General features: G+C 43.3%; 2 protein-coding genes across 11 annotated transcripts in view; one reads left to right on the plus strand and one right to left on the minus strand.

Annotated features, from left to right (window-relative positions):
- tcf7 (transcription factor 7) overlaps positions 1-5819 on the plus strand; it is a 55226-nt gene extending 49407 nt beyond the window's left edge. For 2 of the 10 annotated variants that reach the window (XM_010898307.4, XM_010898305.5), the window contains 6 exons: positions 180-342; positions 742-849; positions 1540-1587; positions 3024-3072; positions 3542-3614; positions 4824-5819. In XM_010898307.4, coding sequence (XP_010896609.1) covers positions 180-342; positions 742-849; positions 1540-1587; positions 3024-3072; positions 3542-3614; positions 4824-5142 — 760 coding nt within the window. In that variant the 3' untranslated portion in view covers positions 5143-5819. Of the gene's footprint in view, positions 1-179; positions 343-741; positions 850-1539; positions 1588-3023; positions 3073-3541; positions 3615-4800 lie in introns of all 10 variants that reach the window. The other 8 variants (XM_010898315.4, XM_010898309.5, XM_010898308.4 and 5 more) reach the window with 6 other exon arrangements.
- Positions 5820-6560: 741 nt separating this feature from the next.
- Positions 6561-12089, minus strand: skp1 (S-phase kinase-associated protein 1). Its single transcript, NM_001303967.1, is given in 6 exon segments — positions 6561-7190; positions 7508-7648; positions 8868-9011; positions 10886-10959; positions 11049-11145; positions 12014-12089. Coding segments are annotated over 5 exon segments (492 nt in total). The 5' UTR covers positions 12014-12089; the 3' UTR covers positions 6561-7154.
- Between the last annotated feature and the right edge of the window lie 1692 nt (positions 12090-13781).

The following is a 13781-nucleotide window of genomic DNA, read 5'->3' on the forward strand; positions in this document are numbered from 1 at the left end:
ACCAGAGTCCTCCCAGACTCCCCGTGGTTGGTTCTTGGCCAATAAGCATCACGCCAGGATGGGTGTACATTTTCACCATCGGCATCAATGTTGAGCCTGTCTCTGTCTCTCCCCCTCTCTCCCTCTGTATCCCCCCTCCCTCTGTATCCCCCCTCCCTCTCTCAATCTCCATCTCTCAGTAAGCCTCACCAGGAGACCAAGCGGGAGAAGGAGCCTAAGAAGCCAGTGATCAAGAAGCCTCTGAATGCCTTTATGCTGTACATGAAGGAGATGAGGGCCAAGGTGATTGCTGAGTGTACCCTGAAGGAGAGTGCTGCCATCAACCAGATACTGGGCCGCAGGGTGAGCAGGGGCACCTACATGAAACAGACACTCGCCCTGAAAGACATACATACACGCAGTTGAAACGCACAGGCATTCAGCATGAATTCTCACACAGCCAAGACCTCATCTCCACTTCATCTCACACACGAGACACAGACTAGTGAAATGTCTCAGTGAAGTGCATTATCCGTTCAGCTGACCAACCGCTACATGATACTGAGCTCTAGTATGTTCAGGTGGCTCCATGTGATGAATACTGTGGCGAAGGGGAGAGAGATGATCTAGGCGGAATGTAATACGACCTATTACCTCAGAACCACTGACCTTGTGAAAAGGCTGACTATCCACATCTAAATACCTCCTTTGTTTTGTGTGTGCGTGTGCGCACGTGTGGATGTGTGTGTGTTTTCCCTGCAGTGGCACGCGTTGACCCGGGAGGAACAGGCCAAGTACTATGAGCTGGCCAGGAAAGAGCGGCAGCTACACATGCAGCTTTACCCCAGCTGGTCTGCCAGAGACAACTACGTAAGACCCGCCCCTTCCTTTTGTTACGCCCAATCACACACAGCATGATCACCCTACCCGGCCACCTGTCAGTCAATGAGGCTAGCACACGCAACTTTAAACGTACCACATCCAGTTGGATTTATCAGGCCCATTTCCAGAGTTGCTCCTGTATCAGTGCACATCATGTTAGCCAAAATGTCATCATAATTGTTATGAGCAGTGTTATAACCTCTTGGCATGCCATTCCTTTAGAGGGGGTCTAGAGAAGGAGATGGAACGTACCGGACACAAGCTGGTCATTAATGGCTGTTCGGTGCTGTTCTGAGAGTTGATTCAATTGGCTGTTGAGTGCTTCGCTGTCAGGGACGCATGACGAGCTACGCTGTTGTTAAACATGGCGTTCTAGTCCGCTGCTGACCTCTGTAGAACTACATTACTGGTAGTCATTTGCATGGAGGGCAACCTTGTACTGTTGTAACTGGACCTTAGTATGAGTGCACTGACTGTGAAACCTGTAATTAGTTGTGGACTTGTAACATGAGTTAATATGCAGTTAGGAGAAGCCCTTGCGTCAAATACTGTGCAGATAAATATTATGTGTAGTAGAGAGACATGTTAACGTCTCAAAGTCATGTTTGTTAGCTTAATGCTGCTTAACTACTTTTCTGTGCTGTACTCAATTGTCAAGTTGCTGTTGAACTCTTCCAGGAGGCGGGCCTTAGAGGGGGCGCGGGGGAAAAGAGTAAAGCTGATTGGGTAGGGCACACATTTTACCGCACTTACCCGCTCTACTAACAGCAGGGTGGCTTTGACTTGCTCTCCTCCTCAGGCGGTGGGGATTGGACTGTAGAGAGGGAGAGGGAGCTGGGAGCAACTTTCTGGGCTTTGGGGTTCCACTATTAGGCTGTCCCCTCTCCTAGACCAGGCACTGAGGGGTGGAGGTGGCTTATGTTAAGGGAGCTAGCTATGTATCTGGATGGCTTTCTATGGGAGGTGTGTTTTCCTGGACTAGAACGGTCAGTGTTCTCTCACCCCCATATGAAAACAGACAGGATGGCTTTCCTGAAGATCTTTTCCACAGCCTGTTTCCTTTCCATGGCTGGATAGTCTGCTGTATGTATAATAACACACCATAGGGGCTTGTCTGTCTTCTCTCTCTCTTGGCTGTGGATAGTCCTGAGATTAGCTGGTCAGGGTAAGGAGGTTTGTAAGCTGGTTGTGGTGGCATTGTCAATGAGGTTGTGCATGAAGCTTTTAACAACTCTTATCTGATTTAGGATCAATCAGATTAATTTGATGCAATGTACTGTGGTTTATGCTTATTTATGTGAAAAAAATGTTACTCTTTATCACTTTTCTATTTCTGTTTATCATTATCCAAAGATGTACATCTAGTCTGAGACAATGCTGTCCCAAAACATCGCTAATAGTCCACCCCTAGTACAGTCTACCCTTGTTCTAGTCCACCCCTAGTACAGTCTACCCTTGTTCTAGTCCACCCCTAGTACAGTCTACCCTTGTTCTAGTCCACCCCTAGTACAGTCTACCCTTGTTCTAGTCCACCCCTAGTACAGTCTACCCTTGTTCTAGTCCACCCCTAGTACAGTCTACCCTTGTTCTAGTCCACCCCTAGTACAGTCTACCCCTAGTTTAGTCTACCCCTGTTTTAGTCCACACCTAGTAAAGTCTAGCCCTAGTTCAGTCTGCCCCTAGTACAGTCTACCCCATCACAAAACACAAGCCAAAAAACAAAAAGGCTAGTCATGTGATCTGTTAGCAAAACAGGAAAGTGAGGGCCACCCACGAGTTGTAACCACATACACAAAAACACACATACACACACACAAAAACACACATACACACACACAAAAATATACATACACACACACATAATGCTTTAGGGAGCAGCGAGGGCAGATGAGACTGCATCAAAGAGCTGTTCCCACATCCTCTCCCCAATATAACACTTCAGAATACTTCACTGTAACACATGGACTGTAAAGCCGCGTGATAGGGCAGCGCATTACTGGAGACTGTTAGTTCTCACCTCTGCTGTTAGTGTTGGTGTTAAATGGACCGTCGCTGGTACACGTGAATCTGGAGAAACACAGTTCTGCCATGGTGTCCAGGTGATGTGCATGAACATGTCGCCCTGTCGACTCAGGTCTCTTTATCTGGTGTTGCTCCAACAGGGCAAGAAGAAGAGAAGAAAAAGAGAAAAGCAACAGGACTCCACCACAGGTAATCGTCAGTGACCTCTCTCTCTCTCCTAACCAACCCCCAGACACGACCCTGAGGTTCAGTCCAGCAAACCTCCATAATAATAGTATTATATAGTTTGATCCCTCTTCACTGATCGACTGTTCCTCTGCTGCTCTTACTAACAGCGTGTGAAGGCATGGCAGTGTCCCTCCCCTCTCTTAAGGGCCAGGCTGTGTCCTGATGGCCTGTTGTTAATGGACCTCTCTCAGCTCGGTTCTGGCTAGAGATTTGGGGGTTTTGTTGTTTTAAAAATGTGGGCACTAACAGTCTGGTTTGATGGCTTTCTGATTTACCGTCTCTGTCAATGCTTCAACTTCTGTCCTGACCTTGATCTGATCTCTTTGTCTCTCTCCCTCTCCATCTCCCTCTTTGTCTGTCCATCTGCCTGTCTTCCTCTCTCCCTCCTTTTCTTTCCTCCTTCCTTACGCGCATGCCTCCTTGTGCTCAGACCCCGGCTCTCCTAAGAAATGCCGAGCTCGCTTCGGCCTCAACCAACAAACGGACTGGTGCGGTCCCTGCAGGTGTGTACCGCCCACTGCGCTCCCTCTCCCCGCTCGACCGGGAGCCCCCCCCCCCCCCAGCCCTCCGCCCTCCGCTGCGCTCCACATGCACTCATTTCACTAATGCTGCGCTCTGTGACTCACGCCGCGGAGGCGGCCGCGCCGGGAACAACGGCACGTTCACGAGCTGCTCGGAAACCAGGTAACTCGGACATGTTCAACTTGCCAATGGGTTGCGCGACGCAGTCAACCGAAAAGCAAGTGGGACATTGCCGAGTTTTCTAGTTCCGTCCAGCACGTGGCCGCCGCTCTTGGGCTGTCTTCCTGGCAGGTGACGGGGTTGTCGGGGGGGAAAGGTGGGACTGATGGTGGTCAAAAGGAACGCTGGGAGAAGTCCTGTTGGTCTGAGGGGGAGTTTCACACAGAACATTGAACCACTTCAAATTGTATTTCTTGGTAATTTAATTGGTAGAAATTACAGTGAATTCTTTTTTTTTTTTCACACTTCATCAGTCACGCATCAGTGTCTTTTCCCACCCACATCCATCATTTTGCACACGGGCACACTGTCTTCCCCAGCGCTCCGTCACTTCATGGAAATCTCCCCAACAGCCGGGCCGTCTGTGTGCTCTGCCAGACACCAGATGGAGGCAAATGTGGTTTTAGAGCAAATCCTGGTCACCGCAGATGAAGGGGCACACAGGCTTGCACATGCATGCTGGCACGGCGCATTTCTCATGCTCATCTGCCCTCCACTGTCTCTGTTCGTGCAGTCAGACGCAGTGCATCTTTTGATGGTGAACTCTGGCATTTCCAATCTCTCTTCCTCTCCTATCTCCATCTCTAAATCTGTCCTGGTGCATTACCTTGCGGTCGTGCTGAATGACTCATGCTGTGTATGGGTGATGATTATTGCAGACGGTGTGCTACTCTGGTGTCTATTTTGGTTCAACAGTAGATAAACAGCCGCTGTTTGTTTTCAGTTAAGTTTACAACACAGTGTGTTATGTTCATCGCAACAACCACACAACTCATTCATGATTTCGGAAATGGCACTGAATAACCTAGGAAAAGATGGTATACAAGGGGCTTTTCTCCTTTTCGAGTCCTAAATCTCTCCCGACTTGTCCTCAAGCTCAATTCAGTGATGTTGAAAACAGTAAAAGGTTCATTCTGGTGACGCTTTGCATCCACGCTTTATTCACAGATAACTCTCTTGACTGTTCCTAGGAGGAAAAAGAAGTGCATTCGATACCTTCAAGGAGGACGGTGCTCCAGCCCCACTTCTTCCGATGGAAGCCCTATAGACTCACCCGTCTCCCTGGTCGACGGCGCCCCCCCCCGGCACCTTTCCCCGCCCCGGTCCCCCTCGCCTGCTTCTCCATTACACATCCCCCTGCACCCGCAGCCCAGCAAACAACATCCCCCCCGTATCCTCTTCAAATCCAAGGCCGCAGAACTGTCCCTCAAAACATTAATAGGATCATCCCAACAGCACGACGATCTCCATTATCATCCTCATGACTGTGCCCTGCCCACGTCTCACTAGCCAGCCATACCTGCCTGCTCTCACTCAGCCACCTGTCACCCCAGCAGACAGAGCCCGACCCGACGTCGCCACGACCAAACCCGGAGAGGGAGACAACACTGGAGACGGACTTTCACCAGAAGTATTTAAGAAACAATAAGGGAGCGGATGGACAATGTTATTAACATCATTATGATGGGCTGACGGCTGATTCTCTCAGTGCTGGTGTTATTTTAAAGTTGTACAGGGATGATGACTGAAGGCAGTACTGTATGTACAGGGATGACGACTGCTTCTGTTAAAACTGCCTCAAATGGATTACTTTTCCAAAGATTTTTACGGCCGAGTTCCTTGCTCATCCTTTTCATAAAACGTTCATCTACACATGTCAAAAGAACCTTTTCCAATATAGTATTTATATTGAATAATGATGTGCTATAAGGTTGAAACTACAAGGTGGCAGTGACATTGTTTTTTTGCCGAGTAAACATTCTCGTCTCCAATCTGAGATAAATAACTCATTAATTTCCTTTAGGCACTTCCAGCTTGTCAGTCAAGTCAAATTCTTAATACATTATGATGTAGGACTCTCACACAGAATTAGGACATCCTTGGTGTTTGTTGATATAGATGCACAGTTTGAGAAACTGATTTGTTTGCTGGTGTCTAATGGCCTCCAAGATATAGAAGAAAAAAAACGACAATTCAGCAGTCTTCTGGCTGCCTCAGTCTGACTGAACAATCTGCTATTCTGTAAACTAAAGACCAAATGGGTACTATATTTCATTGTGTTGTAAAGTTTTATAAATGTTGAATTCCCTATATATAATTAAACTTTTATATGTTTTATGTACAAAAAAGAAAAAAGGGTATTAAAAAGTTCTTCAGTCTATGTTTTTCACCATTTTTAAAGCAATACTTTTTTACACTTTGTTCCTCTCTTAGAAAAGTAATTTGGCATTTTTGCATTTCTCTCTTTTCATTGACATTACCACAAGTGTCAAATGACGTCAATAATTTTCAGTGTGCATCTTCCACATAAGTGTACCAAAAATACATGTGAAAAACAATGGCTTTAATTTACTGCTCGCAAGAATCAAACTCTGCTTACTGCACACATGACTGGTAGTCATATTGAATGAAAGCATCTGCTAAATGGTATATACACAATTATCCACACTGGGGTACTCTAAGCTGACAGTGTACCGCAAGGCTTTTCTGTTCAATGCCTGTCTTGTCCATTAGAGGGTGCTCTAATGATACTACAAAAGCTGTGTACTTAAGACTGTCTTTTGTATTTTTTATCCATTGAAATACTTCTGCCTTTGATGTCATACTCTTGTTTGATGTATTAAAAGTATTTTGAAAATCCGACACTCACTTGTCACTATCTCACATCAGCTTTACAAGCAATCACAAACAGCTGGAGATCCTTTTCAGTTATTTATTTACTCCAGAAACATAATGGTTCATAACCTGTCATCTGAGCAGAGCTGAGAAAAGATTCCAAACCAATATAATATTAATATGCAAGGTAAATACCCTAAGTTGCGTGACAGACAGCACACATTTACTTCCTGGACAATGAGTCAGTCCACTACACACATTTACCCTCACTTTAATTTCCAGCTTGTCTCCTTAACATGACTCAGACAGCACAGAAGCTGTATTTACACATTTCAGCATTAAGCTATCCTTTCAGTTGCCAAAAAAGCAATTTATTCAGTTGAATCAAAAGAAAAAAGAATGTCCAGTAAAAAAGACAACTATAGCAATTCAAAAACAGGGAGAGGTGCATCTACTTTTTAAATTGGAAAGGAAAAAAAAAAAATCCATCTGATGTAAATATAAAGTGAAGTAAAATTTGTAAAAACATGAAATTTCGGCACCACACAAGCAATGGAAATGGTCATGCTATGAAGTACACAGGAAGGTCTGTCGCTCTAATAGACTAATATTAACAAGTATGAACAGTGCAGTGCAACCAGTTTGTGGAACAATCCTTTCAGTGTTAGTGTTGGCAGGATCCTCCTCTACTTCTCTTCACACCACTGGTTCTCCTTGCGTACCTGAAACAGAAAAACATCACTCACCAATCAGACACATACCATCACGGCTGGTCAGGTGGCAGAGCTGAGGTACATTTTATTCATTTAGCAGACTGTGATCCAGAGTACCTCAGTGGGTGCACGAGTTTTCACACCGGCCCGTCTTGGAAACAGAACCCACGACCCACTGGGCACGCATGCATCATGGCCTTCCCAGTGGCGCTACACAGGGCCAAATGTCACCCTATTCCATTTACAGCCCTATTAGAGCACTGGGTAGGGTGCAGAGTAGGGGGACATTTGGGAGGCTGGCTGAGAACCACAGAAGACTGTATTACCTGGGCTTCCTCTTCCTCTGTGAAGTCATTTTTGATGTTAAAGGTCTTCCTGATCTCCTCTGGAGTCTTTCCTTTGATCATGTTGGCCACCGTCTTGCAGGTGACATCTAGCAGTCCTTTAATGTCCAAATAGTTTGCAGCCTAAACATTTAACCACAAAATATTAGGAAAAAATATGAATTAAAGCAACAACATTTTTAAGGCATCATTTATTTTAAGGATGCTGGACACTCCTTACTTAGTCTTGTTTCTCACTGGGCTTGTTCAGGGGTGATAACAGTTTGGGGCCAAAAGGAGTAAAGGGTTTCAAGTAACAGAAAAGTATTATTATTTAGGTATTAGCATCATGATACTAACAATACCACACCAACACACCTAATACCATTAGTGTTCTGCCCCCTAAGACATGTTCCCGTTTCCCCTCGGTGCTACACAAAACCCTGTCGCTGACACACTTCCACACATTACAACACACTGAATTCATGGGTTCACTGTAAACTAATTCAGACTTGGCAGGCGCAAAAGGAGCTGCACGTCATTCAGGCAGTAAATGGGAAATCACTATGAAGCAGTGAAGTTCAGACACACTGCCCTGCGTCATACAGCCTCACACACAGATCCTCCCTCTCCAAAGCGTCTCCCTTACCCCTGGCCTGCCCACCACTTGTTCAGTGAACTACTGCAGCCCCAAGGATAGGCCACGTAAAGAAGTTTCAGGAACTGGGTCAAACCTACGGTTCAAATGACCAACTTGGGTTACAATTCCTAGAAGCGCTCCTCACTACAGGAAAGTGTTGCACAGAGTAAGAGGCCCATGGCAGTGAGGCGGGTGACCCCTGACCCTCCTGATCCACAGCTGGCTCCATGTGTTCCTGGGCAAAGCCAGCAGCAGATGTGTCGCCTTGGTGGCAACAGGGCAGGGCTGCCCCCATCATGCACAGGGAACGTCACCACCACACAGCAAAAACAAATATTAAATAGTATGCCTCTAACGACTGCTATAATCATTTTATTCTGCACCAAATTGGCACTCAAAGCACTGAGCTTGTGCTAATTAACAGTAGGTCCAGCTAAGCCATTGACTAAATTCAATACATCTTAAAATGTCCATCGTGTATGTTTGTGTGAGAATAGAATTGATAAAGCCCTTTTTCCACCATCAGCAATTTTCACTAAGTGCTTATGAAGACACCCAGACCAAAACCTCAATGTGCAACCCCAGAATGTCAGGAAAATAGGAAGAAACCTAATGAAAAAACAGGACTCTGAGCTGGATAGAAATTAGAAGAGATTCAACCATAGCTGCTACTCAGGTGTCAAACTTTCTCAGTGAACGGGCGAAGAAACTGTAGCTACCCACCAAAATAAGTTCGAAGAGGGTCCCTTGGTCCACTTTGAGGAACTCCTGGTCCCAAACAGGGATGTCATCCGTCCTTTTCTCCTTGTTCTCGTCATCCTCGGGGGGAGGGGGATCATCTTTGTGGTGGGTGCACCACTGGATCACCTGGAGGTGGGGAATGGAAGACAATGAGGAAGGAAAGGTACAGCCACCCCAGACAATTCATCTAGTCATACGCCAGTCAGAAATCTGCCATTAAATGCAGTTTTAATAGCCTATGGTTAGGAAGGTCACAGAGCTTTGGGAAGGTTTTTGCAGGAAACTGGTAATTTTCTGATTTCATCTTGACTGCGTTATTGACTAGTGCATTAGCATGATGATCACGATAGCCTGATGGAATTGGTTTACAGTCTATCATGCTGAGTATTCCCCAAGTTACAGAGGAGACGGACCATGGCACAAGTGTCAGGGAAACTTCAAGGTAAATGCTTTCCCAGTCAACAGCAATGTATTGAATTAGTGATGTTTTTGGTAAGCCTGAGGCTATACTTTGTTTTAATACTGCCAACTCAACTTTTAAATAATTTTGTAAAATCAGGATCTATGAAATATATCAAATAACACACTTGCATTTAATCCTGGAATGATCTACTACAAAGCCCTTTTTACATGAGCAGTTATCAGTGTTCATACAGACAAACAGCCTGAAACCCAAGACAGCAAACCGCCACAACAACTGACCCAGGGTTGCTAGGAAAAACTCCCTGGTGGGGTCGGAACCAGATCAGCAGCACAACCAGGTGGACAAGGACAACCAGGTGGACTTTGGGCAGTGACATCAGAAACCATCCGGCAAAACTAGATCTGAAACACTACCAGGAAGACTTTGGACAGGTACAGCTGATGTAGGAGTCGTAAGGCCAGGTTCATACAGTCACCTACAGTTGGCTCATGCAACTGGACAATGACTGTGGCCTGCAAATCCCTTGATGTCACCCTGGGGTTTAAGGAGCATCTTAGGGCCGGCCACCCGACCAAATTCAGCCCATCTAAATTGTCAGTGTCCTCTGATTTTTCTTTACTTGTAGATGATCCGTTAGACAGAAAAAATATGCACACCAAAATTCTTGGAAATGGCTTTGTAAATCCTCCCAGACTCATGGACATTTATAAACATTCTTATGAGGGCCTCAGATAGGTCTGTACATCCTGGCATGATGACCTTTCACACCCCCGTGTGGTTAAGACCATAGCAGACAAGTAATCTAATCTTTGAGGAAGGCCAGACGTTCACAAGTTATTTGTTTTGGTGCATCTGATTCTATTTTTAGTCATTTCATGTGCCAGTAAAGGCAAGGGTGTAATAAATTCCTTCGGCATAATGAAATTGCATTTGTATTTTATAATTGCATAAATAGTTTCAATGTAAACAAATTCAGGTGTAATTTATTAAATACCTTTCAGTTAATGTGGTTGGAATTTACCCATGTGTCCAAACAGATGGAAGACACTGTCCTCTATTTTCAGCAGATTAATCTCACTTCATTTACAGTTTTTACAAGTCAAACCTTGGAGACTGAGTTGTATAACCTCCTTATCCATTAGACTATATTCTAGATTGTCCAGCTAGCATCCCCAGTTGCGCTGAAACCTTGTGCATACTCTTGTTTTTTGGCAAGCAAAATTGTCTAGGATACTTCACCTCATGTGGGGAGGTGCAAAGGAATTGCATTCTCAGAAGTGTCTGCCCAAATGTGTGGTGAAAGGGACTATGTTAACAGCAAAGCAGTTTATGGGAAAACAAATTAAGGGGGCATGAATTCTATCAGTAGGGGGGATTCCTGACTTTTCCTCCCCTGTTGCCAGGAAGTGAACAACCCACATTAAATCTCCCGCAAAACACACGCCAGGACCCAGACTTTGGAAACCACTGCCTTATACTGCAATGTTCACCATCCATCCCCGGATTGAAAGTGGTTTTTATCCATAGTAAAAACGTGTCATTACAGAAACAAGCCAGATACAGAGAGTAAACTTACCTTCTTGAGAATGGCTGCATTCACATTGGGAAGGGGGACTGGGTCATCATCTCCTTCATCATCCATACCCAAATCTGACACAGACAACCAGTATAAGAACACTGTAGTTTCACCATACACGTTTTACAATATCACTACAGAGTACATACAGCAAGTTAAATACCTTCCAGCATAGTCTTTATTGTCACGGACTGCTTCGCTATTTCTACGTCCACCTCAAAGATCTCTCCATCCGAACTTTGCAGCTTAATTGTTGGCATCTGTTTTGAAAAAGAACGGATGTCAACTTCAGGCCTAAATAACTTAGTGACCACTGATATCTAGGACCATGAATTGCATTCCATGTAGCTAACAAAGTAAGCAAATGTTATAATGTACTGATGACTGACAAGGTTGCGAACAGTAAGCTAGGTAACGTTAACGATATGTTCGGTATGGTGACTAACTAACAGTCACCAAGGAGACATTACCTTGGATGATTTATTAGCAAGCTAAAGTTACTAACGACGTTCAAGTACTAGCTATCTTAACGCAAGTAAGAAGCTACCTAAACACTTGCCAGCCTTCATCAAGTTTCAAACAGTTGTCAGAAAACAATTTCTGCGTTACAGCTACGGTAACTAGATAGAAAAGGCACGCTAGTTATATGGTTCAATGTAGTCTAGTTACAACTACTGCACGCGCTAACTTAGCCAGCTAGTTATCTACCATTAGCTAACGTTATCTAATTGACGTTAGACTCCAGCTTAACGCGTTCGTTAGCTATCCTGATAGTCAGTAGTCTGGGCAACTGTCAACATAATAGGTACTCTGAAATTGACCAAAGCATGGGCTAAATTATTATTTATATATAAATTATTTCCTTATACCATAATTGTAGGTAAATTACTAAGATTAACTAGTTAGTTGCCAGTACTAACAATGAACACCCCAAAGTGAAATGAGTACAGTAGCTAGCGAGTCCTGTTAACACTAACAGCTAACATTAGCTTCGTCAGCAAGGCCCCGTCGCCAGCTTGCCACAATATTCAAGCAATTAATTTACATTTATCTGGACAGATATTCATATTTTAAAAAAACTTTACTTCACAAATACATATACATTTGAAGTAAATGTTAGCTACTTACTGTGAACGTTTTAAAGGAATACCAAATACAAAATGCTAAACCTCAACAGGGCCCGTCAGAAGCACTGGCAAGCAGTGGAACTAATTTAGCAGGAGCCGCTAGCTTGGTTACGCTTTGTCAAGAAGAGAGGGGAATCAAATTAGTAGTCTTATGATGTGCCTGTATAGTATTTTGTTATTATTTCAATTGACATTCAGACAGAACTTCAGTCATTATGTATAAACAGCTGTACCGTAGTTTTGGATTGTTTATATTTTCTACATTTTTGTTATTTTTTGCTTCTACAATGAATACAATTTGAATCTGCGCATGTTGTTTTTTTAGCCCTATACTCAGACAATGTCAATCAATGGTTCCAGGACAATAAAAAAAATCAAATCCATTGAGGGTTGTTTTATCGTTATGCACCCTTGTTTGCCAGTTTAATTAAGAGTTGTTCTATTTTGAAATCCATTTATAGAGTTTTCTATTAATAGTATTATTCGTTTTAGCCATGGTGACAGTAGGATAAGAAGTAGGGTAAGAAGATAAATGTCTAATTGCTGAATTGTATTTGTGGCGCGAATTTAGGGGTAATTAACTATCAAGGTAAATAAATGGTTACAATTGACACATATATATATATATATATATATATATATGTAAAATAAAATAAGTAGCCGAGGAAAATGCATTGCCTTAATTCCTTGCCCATTTTCAATAGCATTCAGGACACAACAAAGCCCCTTCACCATAGCAACAACAATCCTTAATTTATCAGTGTACTGTCACCTGAAGATTCAGGACCGGTGGAGACCTTAACGGAACCATCAACAATACCTTAAGGCTTCCCTTTATGTAGGCTATATTTAGGCTATATTCTCTTTTTTATCTATCTTAGATTTATTATATGTACTACATTTAAAAAAATAGATTAACTTACCTCAAAAATCGATTTGATGGAATTACTAAAAACTATTTTTTTTGGTTTCTCAAGTCTAGTGACAGACAGAGCAAATGAACAAAGTGACATTTTGTATTTTTTGTAAGAATTAAAGAATTACACACCTACATTTTCTTGTTGCCTTACTTGAATATACCTACTACAATTACTGCTTATACTCACGGGTTGCATTGGGATTTGGGAATGGGGGAGCCCTACTTTTATGTTATGTTGAACTGGTTGTGGACAGTGGAAGAACAGGAGCTCAACCTCACCTAGGTCTCCTTATGACCGTATCCGCTCAGCTCCAGGCTCCCCCCAATTTAACCCCTTACAATTTATGCAAAATACGCTTCATAACCACACTTAACTGGAAAAAAACGCATTGTGGGTTGTACCTTGCAAGTCCTGCCATAAGATGGCACTCCACCCCAGTCGTTTGTAATATTTTTAGTACTGTCTTTAGTAAGTATACAGCTTTTGGGATCAGGTGTATTTATCAATACAATATGAATACATTATTTAGGCAGTTATGTAAAAATAAGAACAAGTTGTGAAGCAGCAACAAATTATCCACTGTATCTATAGGTTTGTATAGTCACCATTTCTACTACAATACGTTTTTCTGTGGCATACGTTACATGACATAATATCAATAATCATGGTAAGTAGTCTTCAAGTCCAAGTAGTATTCAAACTCATTCACACAAGTGGCATCTTTCATCTTTATTACTCAACAGGATCCATAAATAAAGCCAATCATCATTATCCTGAAGATTTCTCTTTTCTTTTTTTTATATAGAAAGAAACTTTCCGGTAAGTAAAACAGCCATCTTCTGACTTAGC

This window comes from Esox lucius, chromosome 7, assembly GCF_011004845.1.
Source record: "Esox lucius isolate fEsoLuc1 chromosome 7, fEsoLuc1.pri, whole genome shotgun sequence".
NCBI lineage: Eukaryota > Metazoa > Chordata > Actinopteri > Esociformes > Esocidae > Esox > Esox lucius.